Below are 19,455 nucleotides of genomic sequence, written 5' to 3'. Positions count from 1 at the left end.
TGCGCGTGCCCGTGTGTGCGTGCCCAAGTACACAGCCTGCACGGTATTTACCTGTGCCCGCACACACACCCACCCCCTCCCCGAACACCCTCAGGTCCCTGTGCCCGCTGCTGTGCCCACTGCTGTGCCCACCTGTCCCAGAGCTGCACTGGCCCCGCCGCCCCTGCTGTCAAAGCTGCCCCAGCCCCCTCAGAATTCTCCATAGAGACCACCCCAGCTTCCCCAGAGATCCCCCCATTCCTTCCAGAGACCCTCATTCCTCCCACCATCCCCACAACAGACTCAGAGCGAGACTCGGAGCCCCTGGAAAAGGCAATCTGATATAAATAGCGATTTACAAAGAATACAAAAATAGAAGGAGAGGGGGCAGCACCCCAGGCCAGCACCCCACAGCACCCCTGCCCAGCACAGCCCCCCAGAAGCAGAGAACCATGCAGGAGTTTGGCTGGGGGGTACTGGGGTCTCAGTAGGAGGGGGGAGCCCTGGGGGTCCCACTCTGGTCCTACCTGGGCCTCCCCAGCCCCCCAAAGTGTGGGAGCTGCCCCCAAGGGCAGGGAAAGTACAAAAAGCGAAAAGTGCATCAATCTACGTGTCCTGCCCTGGGGGCCCCGGTGGAGGGGCACAGGCGGCAGCAGCTGGGCAGGGACAGCCCCAGGAGGGTCCCCTGCAGCCCCAGCCCCTGGCCATGGCAGAGACACGGCGTTTGTTCTGCCTTTGGGAGATTTGGGGGTCACTGCTGGGGGCCGGTGGGGCATGGCGGGGAGGCCAAGCCCCAGGGACCAGGACCCTGGGCCAGAGCATCCCCTTTGCACCCCTGAGTGCCCCCTGTAAGACAAACGTGGCCCCCCCCCCGAGCAGGGCACGGGGAGCCTGTCATGCAGCAATGGGGGGTTCCACAGCCCCAGCCGTGTCCCATGTGGGGACAATGTGACCTCTTTGGGGGAAGCCCGAAGGCAGGGGGACACTGGCTCCCCTGGACATGAGTTGGGGGGCACCACGGGTCCCCCAGGCGGAGGGGACGAGCTGGCCCCGCTCCAAGGCACAGGCGGTGAGATCAGTGATGGCTTCAGCCCCGGGGGGATTAAAGCTGGCGTGTGTACCCCGACCCCCCGGGGCACTGGGGGGCCGGGAACGCTGGTGTGGGGCAGGAGGGGCTCAGCCCCCGCAGCCGTCCTGCCACATTCCTGGCGGCTCTCAAGGCAGCGATCCCAGCCCCAGCAAGGCACTGACAGGGCAGGAGAGGTTGGGGGCCCTCTGTGACCCCCAGCTGGTTCGTGACAGGGCGGGGGGACCGGGGCACCTACGCCAGCAGCCCCATCCGGGTGACTTTGGCTGAGAGGAAGGTGTGCAGGACGAAGACGATGGGCTTGGGGCAGGAGTGCAGGTCCAGCGCCTGGGGGGAGATGGAAAGTGGTGTCAGCCGCCCCCACATCCCACTGGGGGCACTAAGGATTGCAGGGCTGGGGGTTCCAATCAGCCAAACCCAGTGAGTCCGGGCAGCTGGGATGCTGCAGGGATGGGGGAAACCAGGGACCAGCCCTGGAGGAAGTCCCCCAAACCAGGGGGGTGAGCCTGACTGCCCCCTCCTCACCAGCTCCCCCTCAGGGCCCCCGAAATCCAGGTAGAGGGTCCTGATGCCGTCATCCGCAGACATCTTCAGCCGCTCGTAGGGGTAGCGGAAGAGGACGCTGGAGCCCGGCTCGTCCCGGGAGATGGTGAACCCGCCCTCGTAGTGGATGGAGAGCTGGACCTCCTGCCCGCCCAGCGTGCAGCCTGCGGGCACAGCCGCTGTCAGCCCCTCAGCCCTGGAGAGGAACACGGGGGGAGCCGGGGGTCCCAGCACGGCGGCACTCACCCACAGTCACCTCCTTGATCAGCTCGGCGGCGGCGTGACAGCCCTGCACCAGGACGCGCGTCCATGCGGACAGGTCCCGGTGGGTCTCCACGCGGAACACGTGCATCTCCACGCCCTGGCGAGAGCCCGTCCGCGTGGCGAACGTCAGCTCCGAGCCCAGCGCGGGCGAGCGGCGCCCAGAGCCTGAGTGGACCAGCCTGGAGGGTAAGCGGATGGATGGGGGTCAGGGCTGCGGTGGCAGTGCCGGCACCACTCACCCCGTGCCCATCAGTGCTTTGGTGTCTCTTCCCTGCTCTGAGAGGCAGAGCCACGGCTCGGCCAACGGGCACCAGTCCCCAAGGGGGCCCAGCCCCAGCTCACCTGGTGGCCACCAGTGGGTAGCTGTGGCAGGGGGAGGCCCAGGCGTCCCTGGTCCAGGGCATCCCATCGTACAGCAGCAGGTCCTTCTCTGTCACTGCCATGAGCACCGGCCGCCACTGCTGCCGCCCGCCGTCCAGGCGCGCCTGCCGGGCACCAGGGCACCATGAGGGGCACCAGGGGCTGCAGGCACCCAGCAACTCAACCCCGAGCCCACGGTCAGATGGATCCCCACCCAGTGGTTCCTCATTGCCAGGCAGCATCCACAGCCTGGCCATCCTGGGAAACCAAGCTGGGAGCAGCCCCCAGGGGTCCTGCTCACCACGCTGCCTGGGCCGGCTGCAGCTCTCAGGCCGTGAATTCATGGAAAAGGGAGGGTGTGATGAGGGGTTCCATCTGGAAAATCCCAGTGGGAGAAGGGGCTGAGGGCACAGGAAATGCTGCCATCACCGGGGCACAGCCGGATGGGAGAGCAGCAGAGACAGTGCCCAGGCTGGGCTCTCTGTCTGCATCCACAGCCCCAGTGGCATCCTTGGCACATCTCGTTGGCACTGCTATCCCTGGGAGCACCCCAGCATATCCCATCAGTGCATACCTGCTCAGCCAGCCAGGCGATGTGCTTCACCTCCCGGCCGCCAGCCGTGGGGCTGCCAGAGCCCAGCGTGGCGTTGAGCTCGGCCAGGACCTGGGGCAGCAGCGCGGTGATGTTGGCGTGCAGGGCACTGAACCAGGCGTGGGCTGTGGCTGTGTCCCGGCACCGCAGCACCAGCGTGTTCCGGCTGTCCGGCGAGTGCAGCTCGATCAGCCTGTGAGGGGACAGGGACATGGTCCAGGGTGGGACATCAGCACCCAGCCGAGTGAGCCCCTGCCTGTACCCAGCACAGCAAACTGGCTGCACTGATCTGGGGCTTCCACCGTGCATTTCCACCTGCCAGGGCTTTTAGCCCTCATTTTGAGGCAGAAGGGCTGCCAGGCGTCTGGGAGAGAACATGGCATAGCCCTGGCCCTGGCCAAACCATCTGGACTGTCCCTCTACAGCTCAGTGGACAAAGCAGGAGGTCACGGCCTCATTGATGGGCAGCCCCCAGCTGTGCCCAGGGTGTCCATGGGGCGCAGGGTCAGTCACACGGGCACTGGTGGACAGACCCAGTCCTGTCCTGGGGGTCTTTGGGGAGCAGGATCTCCCATACTGGCACCCACCGGCAGCCCCTGTCCTCACCTGTTCTCCAGGTCAGGCATGCTGAGGTTCCGGGCAGCAAAGCACATCTTGAGGGGGATCACCTTGCGGTCACGGAGACCCTGGTGCTGCGGGGACCCCGAGTCCTCGCTGCCACTCAGGCTGGGGGACTGCGGGGCCGCCCCCTCCCACGGCAGGTCTGACACCAGCGATGGCTTCTTGATGTAAGGGGTCACCTCCCGCATGAACTTCACTGGGGGAAGCGGGGGGACAGTCAGGCCTGGGGAGGGTCCTGCACCCCCACACCACAGCCCTGTGCCCCAGGGTTGATCTGATAGGGTGACACACCAAAGCTTGGAGGGTCTTGGGGGGTCCCACCCTGTCCGGGTCAGGGAAGTCCCAAGTGAAGGACGGCACTGGCAGCTCATCCCGCTGCCGGCACGAGTGTAGGAAGGGGAAGGCGCCACAGGACAATGGTGCTGGGCGGGAGGTCAGGCTGCAGCCCATCCTGGTCCCATCCTGCCCTGCCGCTGTCGTCGCAGCCAGGACTGTGCCCGCCAAGTTTCCAGCACTGCAGGCGATGCTGAGCCGACACTGCCGCTCACACCCACAGGGCGAGGAGGGTGTGCAGCCAAGACATCCCGGCTCCACGCGCCTCTCCAGGCCGGGAAGGAAGGAAGGAGGCACCAGCTCCAGCTCCTGCTCCCCCCGGACTGTCCCACCCCAGCACCACCCCGCTGACAGCAGCCCTGGACCCCCGCCCGGACACGGCTCTCGGCCGGCCTGTGCCGAGCCCCAGCAGCCAAGGCCAAGGGAGGGACACGCTGGGGACAGAGATGAGGCAGCGAGAGGGAAAACCAAACCAAAACAGCAAATAGGCTGTATTGCACTGGGGAGCAAGTGGTGAAAGGATCCTGCAGCCGGCACAATGCCACAGCCAGGCCCACTGGAGGGGGAGCAACACTGGCGGTGGGGCCCAGGCTGTGCTGCTGCCAATCCTTCACTGCAGAGCTGCCGAGTGGGGAGGGGGGCAAGGATAGGACAGCAGCGATGGGGAGTGGGCAGGAAACACCAGTCCCCCACCTTCCCACCAGCTCTGCTGAGCCACGGCGCTGCCACGAGGCGCTTGCCCTTGCTGTGGGCAGCACACGAGTTAATATTAGCTGCCGTCGCGCTGATCCCGGGATTACCGCCGTCCCCGCACCCCTAATCCTGCTGCCGGGCCGGGCAGGGAGCGCCGCGGGCAGCGCCACGGCCGGCAGCTCCCGCTGCGGGGCCACTTGGCAGATGTTTGCCAGATGTGGGCAGCTGCCTCCAGCACTGGGAGGGAGCTCAGCCTATGGGGGCTCCAGCTCACAGTGCTGCGACCCTGCGGTGCAGGCACTGACCCCGATGGAGTCAGGAGGGTGAGAGGCCAAGCTGGGCAGCCAGCAGCACCAGGGCCTGAGTGCTGTGCCAGGGCACTACCAGAGAAGCGTGGGTGCCCCGTGGTGACTGGCAGTGGTGGATGCCCATGGTGGGGGCAGCAGAACTGGCTCCCAGTTTTCAGTAGGATGCATCCACGGTGCAGGCAGGACATGGAGCACCTTGTGCCAGCAGGCACGAGGCTGGCACTCGGGTGGTGGCACCTGCAACCACCCCTTCTGCTTCTGGCGAGCTGGTGACCAGCACACAGCTGCACCAGCACAGCCACGGAAACTGCCCTGGCACAGCCACCATCACGCCGGCACAGCCACCGCCGCCCCACCTACGCGCTCACCACAGAGGAAGCCCAGCTGTTGCTGCGCCCCTCGCCCGTCCCGCCGCAGGAAGGCGGCTGCTCCGGCTGCACGGCAGCGCCGGCCGCACACGGCTTCACCGGGGCCGAGCCCCCTGCACCCAGCAGGGAACACCCACCAGGTTTCCAAGGCTCGTGCCCGGCCGTGCCCTAGGCAGTGCCCACAGCTTCCCGCAGGGGCGGAAGGGCTTCCTTCCCCCAGGGCAGCAGACAGGGCCTGTGGGCACCCGGGGGAGGTGCTTGGCGTGGGCCCTGGGGCCAAACCCAGGACCCGGGACGGGTGACACCAGCCCCACGGAGATGCTGGTTTGGGGCTGATGGTCCCGCCTCCTCCACTGGCAGAGGGCCCAGGAGAAGCTCTGGCACCTGCCAGGGTGGTCACAGCTCCAGGGCTGGTGAGGAGGGATGGGGCTGGATAGCACAGCCAGTGCCTCCCACCAGCTCCTCTCCGGGGCCCGCTGATACCAGTTGACCACCGGATGGTCCCACCACAGCCATCGGACCAGCAGTGCCCAGCCAAAGTGAGAAGGGAAAGGACGGGAAAGGAAGGGAAAGGAAGGGAAAGGAAGGGAAAGGAAGGGAAAGGAAGGGAAAGGAAGGGAAGAGAAAGCAAAGGAAGGGAAAGGAAGGGAAAGGAAGGGAAAGGAAGGAAAGGAAGGGAAAGAAAGGAAAGGAAGGGAAAGGAAGGGAAAGGAAGGGAAAGGAAGAGAAAGGAAGGGAAAGGAAGGGAAAGGAAGGGAAAGGAAGGGAAAGGAAGGGAAAGGAAGGGAAAGGAAGGGAAAGGAAGGGAAAGGAAGGGAAAGGAAGGGAAGAGAAAGCAAAGGAAGGGAAAGGAAGGGAAAGGAAGGGAAAGGAAGGGAAAGGAAGGGAAAGGAAAGGAAGGAAAGGAAGGAAAAGGAAGGGAAAGGAAAGGAAGAGAAAGCAAAGGAAGGGAAAGGAAGGGAAGAGGCGTCTGCTGCAGTGCCCATGCCCGTGGCGGAAGTCAGGGACAAACACAGCACGGAGCTGGAGCTCCTGTGGGACAGGATCAAACAGCCAGGCAGCCCGAGGAAGGACGCACTGAATCCGGCACGGGGTCCCGTGGGGACTCTCGCTGTGTCCAACAGCAGCCCTGACCAAAGCACCAAGCCCAACACCGCCGCTCCACCTCAGCCCCTGCCACGCTCCAGCCACGGCCAAGCACCTCGTGCCAGGTGTGCCCACAGCAGGGAGCCCAGCCACGTCCCCTCCTCACAGTGTGCCAGGAGCAGGTGAGAAAGCAGCAGCACCTGTCCCCATACCCTGTGCCCAACGGGCACCGTGTCCATGGAGGAGCCTCGTGCAGCAGAGGACAGATGGACGTGCCGGGACACCTGGACAGTGTGTGGCACCACAGCACTGTATGGGGCACCCTGACCCCCGGCACAGGGGGCTCGTGTCCTCACGGTGCCCCATGGCACGAGCCCCATGCCGTGCCTTGGGCTGGGCAGGTCTTGCCCGAGCTTGTCGGGCTGCTGGGAACAGGTCGGGCAGGAGCCGGTGGCTCTGTCAGGCCAGTCCCGAGCCAGCTGTGCCGTGGGCACAGGGCCCACAGGGACACCGAGCCCGCGGGGAGGCTGAGCTCGCAGGGACACGGGCAGATCACGAACCAGCGCCCGGGGTCGAAGCCCTCCCTGGGGACAGTCAGCCAGCCTGGGGATTCTGTCACCAAGGATAGGCGACAACCTGTTCAGGGGGACGCCACAGCCAGGGGACACCAAGTCTATCCTGGGGGACGCCAAGTCTGTCCCCGGGGACCCCAGATCTGTTTCTGAGGGACTCAAGTCTGTCCTGGAGGGAAACAACCAGCAGAGATGTCATGTTCTTGTTCCCAGCTGTGAGGGGTCCCCATCCTGCCACAGAGGGAACAGCCCGACCAGGAGGGGACACCCCAGTCCCTGTCCCCGTGCCTGGGGGGCCCACGGGGGTTGGGGCTTTTGGGGGTGAACACACACACACGCCAGGACTGGGGTGGGGGGAGTGGCGTCCCACACCCGGAAAAGGGACCCAAGGGGAGCCCGGGAGTCCGGTGACAGCGGCAGGGGAGTGTGGTGGGAGCCGGTAACGGCGGGGGAGCAGCAGGGTGGGGGTCAGGAGAGCAGCAGGGGCCCGTACCGGGGATTGGGGGAGATGAAGGGGTTTAGGCGTTACCTTCAAGGATGACCTCCCTCCCGGCTCTCTTCAGCGCCTGCACAGCTTGATCGTGGGTGGCATCGCGGAGATCGACGCCGTTAACAGCGAGGATGGCGTCGCCTAACCGGAGCGCCCCGCTCCTTTCCGCCGCCAATCCCGGGAAGATCCGTGAGATCAGCACCGGCATCCGATTCTCCCGACCTCCCTTAATGCTGATCCCGAGCCCTCCCGCCTCCGCTTTCACCACCCGCACCCTCCTCACGCCACCGGGTGCCGCCGCCTCCGCGTTGCCGTTCACCACGCCGTTCACCACCGACGGATCGCCGGTTCCCGGTTCCGCCGTTAAGCTCAGCGTTTCCCCGGTCAGTTCCGCCGACACACGGACCCAGCGTTCCCGGAGGAGCAGCTCCAGCAGCCCCGTTTTACAAGCCCGGGTCCACACGGCCATGCCGCCGCCGCCGCCGCCGCCGCCGGTCACCGGGGAAGGGGCGTGGCTTGGCGGGAGGGCGCGGCTTCCTGGCCCCGCCCCCGCCCGCATGGCGCGCTGCGGTAGGCTCGGGGGGCCGGGGGGGCCGGGGTGGGGACGCCCCGCCCCCGCCTCCCGTGCCACCAATCGCAGAGGTGGCGGCTAAGCCGCCGCCGCTGTGATTGGTCGCGTCAGAAGGCGGGGCCCGGGGAGCCACGCCCCCGCACGCCATGTCTGGCGCCGAGATTTATTTCGCGCGCTGCGATTTATTTCACGACCTGCGCTTCAAATCTCCCTTAATTCTCCGGGGATTCCCGATCTCCCTCTCTCCATCCTGAGGGAATGACGCTTCCCTGCCCCACGCAACACCCACAGAGCCCCGTCCTTAGGGAACGAGGCTTCCCGGCCCCAAGCAGCACCCACGGACCCACGCGGCCGCTGGGGAGAGAGAAGCCAACACTGGGATTAGACACTGGCAGGGAGAAGGGACAGAATTTGGGATGTCACCTTGTCCCCACAGCGCCGGGGAGGAACACTGGAGGGATATGAGGATAATGATGACATGATGGTGATGTGACAACAGGGAGTCACCCACAACAAGAATAAGCCCTGAGCCTGGACGTGTACAGAACAGCGAGGTTTTATTCCTACAGCACCCTAGGAAAATTCCTACAGTGCCCCAGGAAGCAGAAAGACAGTTCCCGAGGTTGGAGCAGCTTCTTCTGCTCTCAGGTGCCAAATTTCTTCTGTTGGACAGGCAGAGGCAGCTGGGTTTTGAAGTCCATGATGGGTCGTTCCACCACAACCAGGCAGTTCTCGTCCAGCAGATCCATGAAGAGCAGGGGCTGCAGGGCAGGAGATGGGAAACATGGAATCAGGGAACAGTTTGGCGTGGAAGAGACCTTTAAGGGATCCTGTTCCACCCCCTGCCATGGGCAGGGACATCTTCCACTATCCCAGGCTGCTCCAAGCCCCAATGTCCAGCCTGGCCTTGGACACTCCCAGGGATCCAGGGGCAGCCACAGCTTCTCTGGGCACCCTGTGCCAGGGCCTCCCCACCCTCACAGCCAAGAATTCCTTCCCAATATCCCATCTAACCCTGCCCTCTGGCAGTGGGAAGCCATTCCCCCTTGTCCTGGCACTCCAGGCCCACGTTCAAAGTCCCTCTCCAGAGCCCGAGCATCTCCATGACCCTGCCCGCCAACACCATCACCCAACCTGGAACTTCTTGCAGATCTTGAAGGCGTGGAGCTGCCGCTTCCTGGCTGTCTCTGGGAGCTGTTTCAGGGTGCTCTGGTTCATCAGGAGGGTGCTGTCATCGGGCAGGGGCTGCGAGAGCGGGCACAGCCCAGGTCAGTGCTCCCACAGGAACATGCCCCGGGCACCCCCAGCCCTCTCGCCGGCTCACCAGGGACTTGTCGAGGACGCAGAGCAGGTAGGTGTCGTGGAGCAGGATGTGTGCGGGGTTCTTGGGGTTGAAGGTGATGTGTGTGATGGGCGAGTCCCGCTCCAGCCAGGCGCGGTGCAGCCCCCGGCTCTGCACGGCGCGGCTCCAGCTCGTGTACTGCTTCTCGGGGATGCTGAACTCAAACAGCTGCACAGGACAGCAGGGACACGGGGCGGCTCAGGGGCGTCTGCTCCTGGCAGCACCTCCGCACCAGCGGCTCCAGCCAGGTCCCCAAGCCAGGCCGAAAAGCTCTGAGGGCAGGGAGAGAGGCACGGGGAAGGGAGCAGGGCCATGAAAGCTGGACCAGAAAAGCTCCCACCTGTTGGTCTGAGTAGGCGATCACAAGGTTGTTGGTGCTGGGGTGGATGGCGAGGGCCGATACGGCGCAGCTGTAGGTGGGCACCACGCAGTGATGCTGCAGGAGGGGACAATGCACTGACAGGACCCACCAGGGCCACCGCTGGCACCTCTCCCACACACCCACCCCTGACCAGAACCTCCGGGACTGCCTCTGACCCCCTTTGCCACATGCCCAGCCCCACTATGGGGATGCATAGCCCTGCCTGCTGAGCTCCCCATGCCCCATCCCCTGAGGCTGGGGGCTCATTCCCAGGCCCACCTTGAAGCATTTCAGGTTGTAGATGTGGATGGCCCAGTCGCCGCTGACGGCCGCCAGCCAGTGCCCGTCCGCGCTCGGCGCCAGCAGGTAAACAGCCTCAGAGCAGCCTGCAGAGACCCTCAGGCTGAGAGGGGTGCTGGGAGCCCCAAACCCCCCAGGGACACCCAACCCCACATCCCCAGATCATCCAGTGCCAGGCCATCAGGGCACAAACAACCCCAGGAGAAACTCACGTGCCCCTCAGGGCAGGAAAGGGGGACACCCTCCCTCTGCCCCCACAGGGGAGGGGGATGTGGAGCCCAGGAACCCCCAGCACCATCCCAGCTCCCCCCAGCCCACACCTGAGGGCGGCCGCAGGGTGTGCAGGTGTTTGCAGCCCCCCGGCTCCAGCAGCTGGAGGACATGGACAGATCCTCGAGCGGAGGCGACAAAGAGGCTGTCGGAGTCGGCGGAGAACTGGAGCTGGTAGGCCGGAGGCAGCAGCTTGGGCACTCTGGGGACCTGGGAGCAGGGACAACACAGCCCTGGCAGCCACCCCACTGTCACCCACACTCCCCACAAGTGACACTGGCCACACCAGCCCCCAGGACCCCACAGCCCCCCACCCCTCTGACCTTCCTGAGGCTGACGCCGTCCCCGTCACAGCGCACGCGGTACAGCTGGAAGCGGGAGGCGGTGGAGTAGCCGACCCAGGTGCCGCAGGGTGAGACGCAGCTGCAGTAGATGTGCTCCGGGCCCTGGGAATGCCACGGGGCTGAGGGCGGCCCGAGGAACCCCCAGAGCGCAGCACACACCCCTCAGCTGCCCCAGGGACACCCCAGCCCCCTCAGCCCTACCTTGCTCTTGAGCTGCACGAGGTGCTCCGGCATCCGGCACAAGGGAAGGACCTCGCCGTCCTTTCCTGGGAAAGAAACCACACGGAGCATCAGTGATAGTGGGAAAATCACAGGGCCCTTTGAGCAGCTGCAGATCCTGGGGGAGTGCCCAGACCCTTCCCCGAGGCGCAGGCCAGCTCAATCCCAAAATCCTGCTGGCAGCATGGGCTCTGCCAGGGAGCCGACACCGGAGAGCTGCGCCTGTGACTCACCGGTCTCCTCAGTGGAGCCAAGTCTCCAGAGCTCCAGGTGCTGGGAGAACTGGAAGAGGAGCAGCCGGGCTTTCCTGGCGCAGGAGACGAGGCGTCGCTGCGTGGAAAAACAGGCAGGATGTCATGGACCCACAGCCTGGCACAACGGGCTGGGGCACAGCTGAAATGCCCTAGGGTGCTGGAGACTCCGCAGCGGGGGAGAGCAGGGAAATCAGGTCTGTGGGATGGGAGCCTGGAGATGTAGACCCAGCGGGACCAGCAAGACCAGCTTGACGACTTCTACTGCTCCTTGGCAGAAGCCTCCAGATGTACCAGGAAAGGGGACACAATGGGGCAGAGAAGGGACCCAGGGACGGGGAAGGAATCCTGGCAGAGCAATGAGGGCACCTGGCGGGGCAGGGAGATCCAGCCCTGCCAGCCCTACCAGCCCCAAGACCCCAATCCATGCATCACTCACATGGGGGAAGGTGAATTTTCGGAGTGCTGCGTCGTACCCCTTCTTCTGTATCTTCTCCATCAGTGGGCGGATCACCAGCTGGGCATCCAGGCCTGGAAGTCAAGCACAGGTCAGCCAAGCCAGTACCACGAGGGGAGATCCAGCCCGGTCCCGGTGCCACCGGCAGTCCTACCCCCGGAGATGAGGGCGGTGGGGCTGTGTGCCACGGCCCGCACGTCGTGGCTGTGGTACTGGAAGGGCTTTGTCCGCACCCAGCGCTTCTCCAGCCCGCCCAGCTTCACTGGCAGCAGCTGCAGCTGGTAGGTGGCCCCGGTCGAGGTGCCCACGACGATGCTGTCCTCCTTCTGCAGAGGAAAACAGGACAAGGTTGTGGGAGCAGACTGGGAGGAACAGGAGGGCACTGCTGGGAGGCACCGAGTGCAGCGGCTCCCGCTCCTCGTCAGCCCGGGGGGGACACGGGGGTCTCGCCCACCTCTGACACAGCCAGAGAGAGCGCGGCCGAGGTGCTGACGGTGTGGGACTCTGCCAGTGTGCCCTGCTCCCAGTCCCAGAACTGCACCCTCCCGAAGGAGTCGGCGCTGACCACGGTGCCGCGGGAGAGGAGGGCGATGGCCCACACCACGCACTCGCGCTTGGCCTTCTCCATGTGGTGGTTCACCATGATCCTCTGCACCGTCTGGCCTGGAGTGGGAGAAGGCTGAGGGTGACCGGGGGATCCCCCGGTGCGGCCGGTGGGTGCCAGCGGTCCCGGGGGATGGGATGGGATGGGATGGGATGGGATGGGATGGGATGGGATCACTCCAGGGGCAGCAGGTACCTGAAGTGACATCGATCACACGGAAGAAGTCGATGGAGCCGGCCACGATGTGAGTGTCTGAGGGGTGCCACGACAGGCACAGGACACGGCCTGGGGAGGGAAGCTCCGTGTGAGAGCCCGTGGGCTCGCAGCCCCGCGGCCACCGGGATGCCCGGAGCGACAGAGGCACGGTACTGCAGCCAGGACCCACCTTTCCGCCTGTCCAGGTTCCGCTCAAACTGGATTCCCCCAGGAACGACTTGGAAGATCTTAACGGAGCCGTCCTCGCAGCCGATCTGCGGGGGATGGGGATCAGCGCGGGTCACAGCGGGACGCTGTGCCCCCGCCGCCGCGCCCGGCGGGACTCACCGCCAGCTGGCTGCCGGTGCCGTTGGCCGCCAGGCTCCAGACGGGGCCCCCGCCGCCATCCACGCCGCGGGCCGCGCTCAGCCGGGACAGGTCGTACTCGGTGATGTCCCCGCCGAGCCCGGCCCCGAACAGCCGGTCCCCGGCCGCCCAGCACAGCGACTCCACCGACCGCGCCTCGTGCCCGGGGATCACCTGCGCAGGGACGGGGTCACGGTACGGCCCGGTACGGATCAGCGGGGCCGAATAAAGCCCGGTACAGCCCCGGTGCGGATCCGTAGGGCCAAGTAAAGCCTGCTCCCGGCTCGGTACGGCCCGGCTAGGCTCGATGCCGACCGGAAGGATCAAGTAAGCACGGTACGGGCTCGGTACGTGCACGGTACGTACCCGGTACAAGCTCGATAAAGCTCGGTACGGCTCAGCACAAGCCCGGTACGGCCCGTGCCAGTGCCCTCACCTTCTCCTGGAAGTAGTTGGCGGCGAAGTTGTACACCTCGACGGTGCCGTCGGTGCGGGCCAGCGCCAGGCGGGCGCCGCGGGGGTGGCAGGCGAGGCAGCGCACGCCCGCCGGCACCAGCCCGAAGAACCGCACCCGGTGCACCTCGAACTCGCCCATCGCGCTCCGCCGGCCCCGGCGCCGCTCCGGCCCCGGTCCCGGTCCCGCTCCGCCCCACGTGCGCGCGGCGCGCCGGAACCGGAGCTGCCCCGGGGGCCGCGCGTCACCGGAAGCGGAAGCGGCGGCGCGGCGGGAGATTCGGGCGCTGCCGGCGGCGGGCGCGGGAGCGGAGCCGGGGCGGCGGGGCCGGGGCGCGGCCTGGGGTGAGCGCACGGTGCAGGCGGGAGGGGTTCGGCCCCGAGCGGCCCCACCGGACTGCCCCGGGCCGGCCCCGCGGCGCCGGTGCCGCTGGAGGGCACCAGCGCCCCGCGCAACCGGGCGGCGGCACGGGAGGCGCCGGGCCCGGCGGCGGGTCTGGGGGGGGGGGTTCTGGGCATGGGGGTCTATGGGTAGCGGGGAGGGGATGGGTCTGGGGGGGTCTGGCGTCTGGACGGGAGGGCTGGGGGTGCTGGGGGCTGGATCTGGGGTGTCTGTGGGGCTGGGGGGGCAGTAGGACGCGCTGGGGGGAGATCTGGGCTTGGGGGTCTGTGGGGCCCAGGGGGATTGATCTCAGGATCTGTGGGCCCAGAACGGGGGTCTGTGCATGGTGAGTGTGTGGGGGGCCCAGGGACAGAAGCCCATCCTGGGGCCCCAGGGGTAGAGGGGAAGGGCCAGGGGCTCCTGCTCCCCTACCTGCTCCCCCTGCCCTGAGCGTGTCTCTGCAGCCCCTGGCAGAGCCCCAGCATGGTGCAGATCGTCATCTCCAGGTGAGCCCTGCAGGTCCGGTCCCCGTGGCCCCTGTGCTAGCCGGGCCCAGGGTGACCCCCCCCTCTCTCCCACAGCGGCGGCGTGGGGGCCCTGGCACAGTGGGTGCTGGTGGAGCTGCAGGGCGAGGTGGTGCCCAGGCAGAGCGGGAGCCTGGCCGGGAGCCTGCTGGGAGACCTGCACTACACCTCTGAGGTGAGGCTGGACACCGCCGGCACCCTCCAGGAACCCTCCAGCCCAGCCTCACCCTCACCCGCTGCTCTCCCCAGGGTATCCCTGTGCTCATCGTGGGCCATCACATCCTCTACGGGAAGGTGGTGCAGCTGGAGAAGCCGTTTGCCGTGCTGGTGAAGCAGGGAGGAGCCCCCCAGCCCAGCCCCGCGGGGCCCCACGGCCGCTACACCGTCACCGCCCTCATCAAAACCAAACTGCTCTTCAAAACCCGCCCCAAGCCCATCATCACCCACGTGCCCAAGAAGGTCTAAGGGGAAGGATGTGGGCTGTGAACTGTGATCTGCTGCTGGAAAGAGCGGCAGGGACTTGGGAAGATCCAGGACCTCATCCCTGTCCTGCACAGAGGACTCTGGAGCTGCTGGTGTCTGGACACCTAGAGCCCTTTCTGGGTCACTTGTCCCCCCCAAAATGACTATTTTCAGAGAGTGACCAAGCTCTTGGCCTCAGACCCTGTGGGTCACCCTCAGGGATACAGCTCCTGGTAGATAGGGACCTCCTGTGAGCCTGGGCAGGGGTGTCCCACCCTACGGGCTGCCCGCAGTGTCCAGCAGCTCCCAGGGATCCACGGAGGTGCCAGTGTGGTGATGTCTCCTTCTACCCCCTCCCTGCAGCTGTAGGGGCACCAGTGCCATGCAGGGACTCAGGACCAACCTCCCTCAAGTCAGGCAGGGGGACCAGGGACCCTCCCCAAAACACACCATGTATCCTCACTGCAAGTCTTTATTTCCACATTCCATCAGGATATAAAAACCAGCTTTTTCCGCCCGAAATATGAAAAAAAATCCCCCTGGCAGGTTCAAAAATAAATAGATTTACAAACCATCTGCAACAATACCAAAGAGCTACAAAAGTCTTCTAAAAAACCTTGTATTAAATTAAACAAAAACCAGCTAAAAGCTCTGTCATAGAAAGGGATTTTTATCCAAGTCCTGAAAAAAGGACCCACAGGTGAATTCCCTGGGGAGGGGAAAGGTTGGGAAGCACCTTTCCTAAATCCCCATCTTCCCACTGCTGGGAAGGTAGCGGGGTGGGAATGATGGGGCTGTGGGTTGCCCAGAGTGTGACATGGCCCGAAAGGGTCTCCAGCAACACTCTGGCCAACACACAGCCCCCCAGTTTTCCCAGTTTCTCCATACCAGGATCCCCCCTTGGCTCTTTGGCAAAGCTGAAGGGACCTGCTGCCCTCCTGGAGCAGCCAGACCCCCCGAAAGGCCTGGGGGGCTCCCCGTGGGTACGTGCCCGCACGCAGCCGTGGGGCAGAGGCAGCACCAGCCAGCAGCGCTGGCACCATGCTGGACGGAGACTGTGTGTCCTGGGGGTGGGAAGTGCTGTAGCACCATGGAGGTGGGACTGAAATCCCCGTAAAAAGCACCAAAGGGTGGAAAATTCTGGAGTGGGGCGGGAGGAGCGCGGCCAGCAGCGCTCCACACCAGGGTGCTCCATAGGGCACAGCGGGGCTGCGGCCGGCAGCACCCAGCTGGGTGATGGGCAGCCCTGGCTCGGCTTCTCCGTGTGGAAAAATGAAAATATAGGAAAAATAAACATCTTAATAAAGAAAAAAAGCAAGATTTCAAGATCTGATGAGAAATGCCAAGGGTTGGGAGCGCTCAGCGCTGCCCAGCAGCTCCGGGATGGGGAAAAAGGGGACTGGGGGTGTTCACTCCAGCATGTGGGATCACCCCAGCACCTGGTGGTTCCGGCATGGGGAAGAGGGGATGGGGGGTGGCTTACCCTGACACGCTGGATCGCCACGGCACACGGGATGACCCTGGCACGGACCACCCTGCGGTCAGACCTCAGTGAAGACCAGCCCACACTGCTCCTGTCGCTTGCCACAGCGGCGGGCGACGATGGCCAGGTAGAGGGTGAGCAGGGCCACCCAGTAGCAGGCATAGAGGATGGCACCTGAGATGAGAAAGGCCACCTCGGTCTCGCTGAAGAGGTCCTGGCTGTAGGCGGTGTAGGCCAGCCCGCCCAGCAGCACCGCCACCCACACTGACACCGGCAGCAGCCCCACGAAGTTCACCACAATGGTGCGGCGCCCTGAGGTGCCCCAGCCCGACTTGTTGATGGTGGCAATGGCGAAGATTTTGGCGGGCAGCAGGCTGGACATGTAGAGGAGGGCATAGAGGGACATGAAGATCATCTCGGCATTGCCACGCAGGAAGCAGGCATAGGTGGCCTTGATGACACCCACCAGCTGCACTGTCAGCAGGAACAGGAGAATGTTCCAGACGCGGCCACGGTAGAAGAGCTGGATGACGGTGGCGATGAGGAAGAAGGGGAAGAAGCCGGTGACCACCGACTCATAGGTCATCCAGAGGTGATGCTTGTGGAACCAGAGTGCGTTGTAGAGCCACTCGCGGAAGTAGGACTTGCTCCAGCGGGTCTGCTGGTTGAGCCAGCGCAGGTACCGCGTGGGGGTCTCCGTCAGGCACTTGGAGCGAGCCGTGTACTTGGTCCGGTAGCCCAGGCTGAGCACGCGGTTGGTGAGGTGCCGGTCGTCCCCGAAGCTGCACTTGCTGCCCAGGAAGGTCTGGTGGTACCAGTCCTCGAGGAACTGCTGCAGCAGCGCGTTGCGGTACATGCCCAGGGGGCCGCTGATGCACTGCACGCACCCGAAGTACGACTGGCACGCGCGCTCCACGTTGAAGGCCATCCAGTACCGCACGCTGCTCAGGAAGGAGAGCCACGAGTCGTACTTGTTCAGGATCTGGGGAGGGGATGGATGTGAGCCCCGGCAGTGCTGCAGGCCCCCGGCACCCCCAGCCCTGCCCTCGCCTCACCGCCCGGGGTGCCCTCCCGCATGCCAGGGTACCTGGACGTCGCCGCCAACGCCGCCGACGTGGGGGTCGGCCTCCAGGATGCGGAGCATCTCGGCGGTGCAGGCGGGGTCCAGCACCGTGTCTGAGTCACACACCTGGGGGCAGAGGGAATGTCGAGCCCCGCTCCCGCCGCCCACGCACACCCGGCAGACAGCCCAGCCCACAGCCAGGCAAGCCTGAGCCGCGGACGGCGAGACCAGGCAGAGCCCCGGAGACCGGCAGGCGATGGCAGGGAGCAGAGCACCCGGTGGTACCGGGGCACCGCTGCCCAGGACACCCATCTCTGGCTGCTGGCACTGAGGGAGGACCTGTCCCAGTCACCGCATGTGGGGACCTTGCGCCCCGTGCCGCACTGTCCCACGGCATGGCACCACAGCCGGGCATGTGCTGAGGAGGTGATGGGACACCCCCGTGGGCAGCTGTGTGGGCAGGGCTCAACAGCTCAGCCACCCCAGTGCCAGTTGCCCCCAGCCCTGCACTGTCATGCATGGGGCTAGACCCAGTGCCAGGCACCCAGGTGCTACTGAGGATTCCCGGGACTGCTCCCGTTCCACCCACAGCCGCTCTGCCCGGCCATGCCGGCAGGACGCTCGCTGCCCACATCCCCCCAGCCCATGCATGCACCTGGATATAGTCCACGGAGTCTCCAAGCGCCCGGAATGCCGTGTACATCACCTCCCGCTTCCCGCCCCACTTCTGGAGGATGCAGGAGTAGGTGTTGCTGCGGACCAGCGCCTGAACACGGGCCAGCCCTTCCCGCAGCCCGGCCTCCGTCTCCCCCTCGCCCTGCGCGTGGAAGTTGCTCCTCCAGATGTAGCTGCCAGAGTGCTCAGAGCCCATCACGTCGTGGAAGATGTCCAGCATGTAGGTGTCATCGGGGCCGTTCCCGTCCACCACCATCACCACTTTGAGGTCAGGGAAGGCGATGCGCTTGACAGAGCGCAGGCACTTCGTCAGGTAGTCGGGATCCTCCTGGAAGGCGGCGATGCAGAGGGCCACCGAGCGCCCCGGCCGCACCGGCTGCCCCTCGCCCCGCATGCGCCGGTGCTCCAGGAAGGCGAAGAGGCTCTGGATGAAGAGGTGCAGCCCCAGGATGGCCCCGTAGAGCCCGAAGGAGAGGTAGTGCTTCTCCGTGTGGATGAACTGGTACCCTGTGACGTAGGCGGCCAGGATTCCCCCCAGCACTGCCACGGCGAAGAGGCTGGTCCCCACGACACGCAGGGCCGTGGAGAGGCTCCCTGGCATCTGGGGGGACACGGGGCACGATCAGGGTAGGGACAGGTGGACATGCTCCTCATCAGGTCACCCAGAACACAAAAGTGGGGTGGCCCTGCTCCTCTGCTGGCCCATCGCCGGTCACTGGTTTGGGAGTGACACCTTCCCAGTGCCTCCAAGGGGCCAGAGGAGGTGCGGGGGTCCCACGCACCCCACTGTGTGTGGTGCCAGGTGAGATGTAGGGGTCCCGAGTACCCCACTGTGTACAGTGCCAGCACCCCCCATCCACCCAAGCAGGAGCACGGCTGCTCCCAGGCGATGGCTGGGCTGGAGGACAGGGAAGGGCACGGCGATGGCAGGGACCAGGGTGTCCCCGGGGAAATCACGGCCGCCCAGAGCCCTCCTCCGCCCCGAGCGCGTGCGGAGGGACCCCCGGCTGCGGGGGCGGCAGCGCCCAGACCCCCACCCCGCTGCGGGATGGGACGAACAGCGCGGGCGGGACGGGACTGCGGAGCCGCTCCGGGACGCGGGCAGGGAGTGCGGGCGGGTCGGGGGTGCACGAGCACGTGCGGGGGTGCGGGCAGGGCGCAGAGCCAGCCCCGGGGACCCCCGGCGGCACCTCCCGGGAAACCCCCTCCGGCTTCCTCCCGGTCTCGCAGCCCCCGGCGCTGCCGGCTCCTCCCGGTCCTGCAGCTCCCGGCGCTGCCGACTGCCCGTTACCCCCGGCCCCGCAGCCTCCTGAGCCGCCGGTCTCGCAGCACCGCGGGGGCGCCCCGAGTCGGCACCAGCGGGGCCGGGAGGGAGAAGGAGGGACCGGGACTCACCGTGGTGGTGCCGCCGCTCCCCACCCGCCGCCGCCGCTGTGCGCCCGGCCCGGCCCGTGCGGCCCCTTTATACCGCGGCGGGGCCGGCACCGCCCGCAGCCCGCGGGGGCCCCGCCCGGCACCGGCACCGGCACCGGGACCGCCGGCACCGCCCCCGGTACCAGCACCGGCACCGGCTCCAGCTCCGCCCGCAACCCCCGGGAATCCGCCCCGCACCGGCAGCACCTGGCACCGGCCCCAGCCCCGCACTGCGGGAGTGATGACCGGCACCGGCAGCACCGGCGGCACCGGCATCAGCGGCACCAGTGCTGCACCGGCACTGGCATCATCACAGGCATCACGGCACAGCTGCTGTACCGGCAGCACCGGCAGCGGCTCCGATGCTGCACCGGAACCGGCATCATCATCACCCGGCACCGGCATCAGGCACCGCGGGCACCGG

General features: G+C 66.1%; 4 protein-coding genes across 4 annotated transcripts; 1 reads left to right on the top strand and 3 right to left on the bottom strand.

Moving 5' to 3' along the window:
• Positions 1–940: 940 nt before the first annotated feature.
• On the bottom strand, positions 941–7,774 carry SNTB2 (syntrophin beta 2). The gene is made up of 7 exons (XM_082290266.1): positions 7,336–7,774; positions 3,432–3,642; positions 2,808–3,018; positions 2,216–2,358; positions 1,856–2,052; positions 1,592–1,773; positions 941–1,393 (listed from the first exon to the last, which is right to left on the bottom strand). The coding sequence occupies exons 1-7, from the start codon at positions 7,763–7,765 to the stop codon at positions 1,301–1,303; spliced, it is 1,467 nt and encodes a 488-aa protein (XP_082146392.1). The 5' UTR covers positions 7,766–7,774; the 3' UTR covers positions 941–1,300.
• Positions 7,775–8,407: 633 nt separating this feature from the next.
• Positions 8,408–13,257, bottom strand: UTP4 (UTP4 small subunit processome component). Its single transcript, XM_082289992.1, has 16 exons — positions 13,013–13,257; positions 12,559–12,750; positions 12,401–12,485; positions 12,211–12,300; positions 11,866–12,074; positions 11,566–11,737; positions 11,394–11,485; positions 10,937–11,033; positions 10,686–10,750; positions 10,464–10,586; positions 10,191–10,350; positions 9,850–9,956; positions 9,550–9,645; positions 9,192–9,377; positions 9,002–9,112; positions 8,408–8,628 (listed from the first exon to the last, which is right to left on the bottom strand). The coding sequence occupies exons 1-16, from the start codon at positions 13,169–13,171 to the stop codon at positions 8,512–8,514; spliced, it is 2,061 nt and encodes a 686-aa protein (XP_082146118.1). The 5' UTR covers positions 13,172–13,257; the 3' UTR covers positions 8,408–8,511.
• A 637-nt stretch (positions 13,258–13,894) lies between these two features.
• CHTF8 (chromosome transmission fidelity factor 8) lies at positions 13,895–14,400 on the top strand (the record flags this gene model as incomplete). Its single annotated transcript, XM_082290329.1, has 3 exons — positions 13,895–13,917; positions 13,993–14,110; positions 14,185–14,400. The coding sequence occupies 3 exons, from the start codon at positions 13,895–13,897 to the stop codon at positions 14,398–14,400; spliced, it is 357 nt and encodes a 118-aa protein (XP_082146455.1).
• Positions 14,401–15,938: 1,538 nt separating this feature from the next.
• HAS3 (hyaluronan synthase 3) lies at positions 15,939–18,219 on the bottom strand (the record flags this gene model as incomplete). The annotated part of the gene is made up of 3 exons (XM_082289816.1): positions 15,939–16,862; positions 16,968–17,069; positions 17,599–18,219. 3 exons carry the CDS (start codon positions 18,217–18,219, stop codon positions 15,939–15,941), a joined length of 1,647 nt encoding a protein of 548 aa, XP_082145942.1.
• Positions 18,220–19,455: the final 1,236 nt, after the last annotated feature.

Source organism: Coloeus monedula, assembly GCF_965178545.1.
Source record: "Coloeus monedula genome assembly, chromosome: 13".
In the NCBI taxonomy this organism is placed as follows: domain Eukaryota; kingdom Metazoa; phylum Chordata; class Aves; order Passeriformes; family Corvidae; genus Coloeus; species Coloeus monedula.
The sequence above is the reverse complement of the archived record's forward strand: the minus strand, read 5'-3'. Positions and strand labels throughout refer to the sequence as shown.